This window comes from Rattus norvegicus, chromosome 16, assembly GCF_036323735.1.
Source record: "Rattus norvegicus strain BN/NHsdMcwi chromosome 16, GRCr8, whole genome shotgun sequence".
Classification (NCBI taxonomy): domain Eukaryota; kingdom Metazoa; phylum Chordata; class Mammalia; order Rodentia; family Muridae; genus Rattus; species Rattus norvegicus.
Window position 1 is genome coordinate 11258664 of NC_086034.1, and position 3067 is coordinate 11261730.

Genomic DNA, 3067 nt, shown 5'->3' on the forward strand with positions numbered 1-3067 from the left:
GAAAATGTTTTCTTCAATTGAAAATCACATTTCTATCCATTAAAAACTCTCTTCCCAAGTCCCTGGAGTCAAAAATTTGAGCTTTCTGTCTGCGCAGATCTATTCATTAAGGGAATTCTTGAATAATTCTAGACTCTTGTTTAGCTTCTTGGCTACCACAGTAACATTGCAACTTGCAAGTTATAGTTTGAATTAGTCTTCAATTAATCTGTTCGTATATTATTGAAGAAATGAGAAAGTATTTCTGAAGTAGGTAAGGCATTCTACATGTGCCGCAGAAATATGCCACAGTTCTATGACATCACACACTTGCGAAACTTGAAATTTATGTGTATAAAATATAAACAATTCAATGTGAACTGAATCGTTACCACGGGGCTGAAGTGGTCCCACTCCTCAGGTTTAGGTTGAAGTTTACTGAAAGGTAATGGTGAGGGTTATTACATGTGCTTTATTAGTCATGTGGATACATCCTTTAAAAATGACTAAGATTTTACCAGTCATAATTTAAGCATGACATTTAATAATTTTAAATGCTTATGTTTAACTTTTTTAAATTATTTTTGTACCATAGACAACTTTGAGAAAAGTGAAAACAAACAATAACAATTTATTATACCAATCTTTAAACACAAAATGGAAAAGATCATGAAGAATAAAAAGATGATATCTCATGGGAGGGAGAAGGCTGGCTGAGGGGCTGGAACTGCTGCTGGACTGAAGTGAGGGGCTGAGCACCTGGGGCAGGGGCAGTAGCACAGATACAGGGCAGGCACACACAAGGTGTGACAGGGCCATTCTCTGAATAGGTAGGCCCACTGTAGCAAGTAGGAAGTTATTGAAAGATACATTGTATCTACAGACAAACTGAGACACAAGTTCAACAGCTGCTATCATGTGTGCTGTCTGTGATGCTGCTGCCACATCTGGTTGCAACTACTCATGCTTCACCGAAAGTTCTGGAGGTTTTGTGCCTTCCAGCTCTGATGTACAAGTTGGTTCTGGATCCAGAGTGGCTCTTTTCCTGCTGTTGTACACCCATCCAATCTGTGGATCTGAGGATGTGTGTCTCCCTAGATCTGAGCCTTGCTCATACTTGGTTGGGAATCCTTGGCCTGATTGTCCTGCATGAGAGTCATGAACCTATTGACCTGGACACTAAGATCTAAGTGTTCCATACACACATCAAAATAGGCCTTTATATATTTCAGTATGAACAGTTCTGAGGGTTCACAATAGTCCTCAGTGTTCTTGTCCATCCATGTTTCCAGGAAGCTACAGAGGGCGTTATTTATTTGTTCATCCTCTTCACAATAAGGGCTGAAGTTAGCATACCTAGAGAAGACCAGAGAGAATGTCACCTGTAAAGTCCGAGGCCCCTCACCTCAAACTGGCAGTTCTGGCTGCTCTCAGAATTATGAGTTCACCAGTACACAGTCCGTGCTTTCACTGTAACTGTGCAAAGGTTGAACATGTGCATCTCTACCTAGACAACTCTGTGTTCACATGGTCCACTGTATTATGCTGCATAGATCTCCACTTTTGATAAATCTCTATTGGGTATTCCAATATTTACTGAACCTCCATTACAAATGAAAGAAGTGCATTCACCAAGGCCTCAGAAATATCGATTGAAGGATAAAGTGCTATTCCAAGGTGGAGGTGACAGCAACATCCACTTTGGAGCATTGGCATTGAACAGCCCTATCACTTGGACCTAGCATGGGAGAAAAAATTTCTTAATGCATGTTACTGGGTCCTGACAATGATGTACAGAATAAATACTTAGACATACACACACACACACACACACACACACACACACACACACACACACACACACACACAAATACACACTCACACACACATACACACAAAGTGAGAGAGAACAACAAAGAGAGAGAGAGAGAGACAGACAGAGATAGACTGAGACAGAACAGAGAGAGACAGAGACAGAGAGATACAGAGAGACAGATAGAGAAAGAGAAAGAGACAGAGACAGAGAAACTGAGAGACAGAGAGACAGAGAGAGAGACAGAGAGAGGCAAAGAGAGATAGAGAGACAGAGAGAGAGAAAGAGAGTGACAGAGAAAGAGACATGGAGAGCAACAGGAGAGTGACACACAGAGAGAGAGACAGAGACAGAGAGAGAGAGAGAGAGAGACAGAGACAGAGACAGAGAGAGATAGGGAGAGACAGAGACAGAAACAGAAAGACCCAGGATCAACAGAATGATGTGAAAACTATGGGCTTTGCAATTGGCACTCACCTCAGGAACAGCTGGTCCAGTACCAGTAGGGGGGTGTCAAATCTTTGGTATATGATCGAAAAGGCAGGGACATAGAAGGTGTCCCCTTCCTGCAGAGAAGGCCCCAGCTTGTTCCCTAGCTTAACCACAGCCTCTGTACTAATGCTGGAGTCTCTATAGGGCTCGCTCAGGTCCTGTGCTGCAGAATCATTCTCACTCTGAGGAAAGATAAAGGCAAAAGTTTCAAAAGGTCACTGGTCTACAACATTCTGATTGGATCTACTTATTACAAATTTTCCTGAATTATTATCTGCTAAAAATGGAGAAACCCCGAGTAGTTACCTTGTCTGTGTGTTCCTGGCTTTGATTGGTCTTGGTCGATGATCTTACCTTTCGGGAAAATGGCCACAGGCGTCGAAGACAAGAGCGAACCCTGTGCCTCCAGACACAACCGTGGCCTTCCCCATTGTCTTTCTTGAGGCCCGAGCCTCGAGCAGTCCGAAGACAGCAAGAGAACATCCTTCCCTCTCAACTGTCTCTGGCAAGTGAGCCTGCAGGCCTTCCTCTAACCAGTGTGTTGCCTGGTTACCAAGGTTCTGTATTGTTAGGTCATTTTGAAGAGGGTGGTTCCATCACTGTCCCTTCTTCAACAGAACATTCCTTAAAGGCTCCCATGCCCCCTGCCATTTCCTAGGTACACAAATCAACATAGGTAGATATCAGTTTTGCAAGCTGAGTCTCTCCTTTTGAGCTGCATCTGTAACCATACTCATAAATTCAGCCCTAACTTTCCCAATTTACCATAAACAAACCCTAGGC

General features: G+C 42.9%; 1 protein-coding gene across 1 annotated transcript; it reads right to left on the reverse strand.

The window, feature by feature from the left end:
- Positions 1-590: 590 nt before the first annotated feature.
- Positions 591-2822, reverse strand: LOC134482320 (ral guanine nucleotide dissociation stimulator-like). The gene is made up of 3 exons (XM_063275811.1): positions 2591-2822; positions 2270-2466; positions 591-1335 (listed from the first exon to the last, which is right to left on the reverse strand). The coding sequence occupies exons 1-3, from the start codon at positions 2765-2767 to the stop codon at positions 1074-1076; spliced, it is 636 nt and encodes a 211-aa protein (XP_063131881.1). The 5' UTR covers positions 2768-2822; the 3' UTR covers positions 591-1073.
- Between the last annotated feature and the right edge of the window lie 245 nt (positions 2823-3067).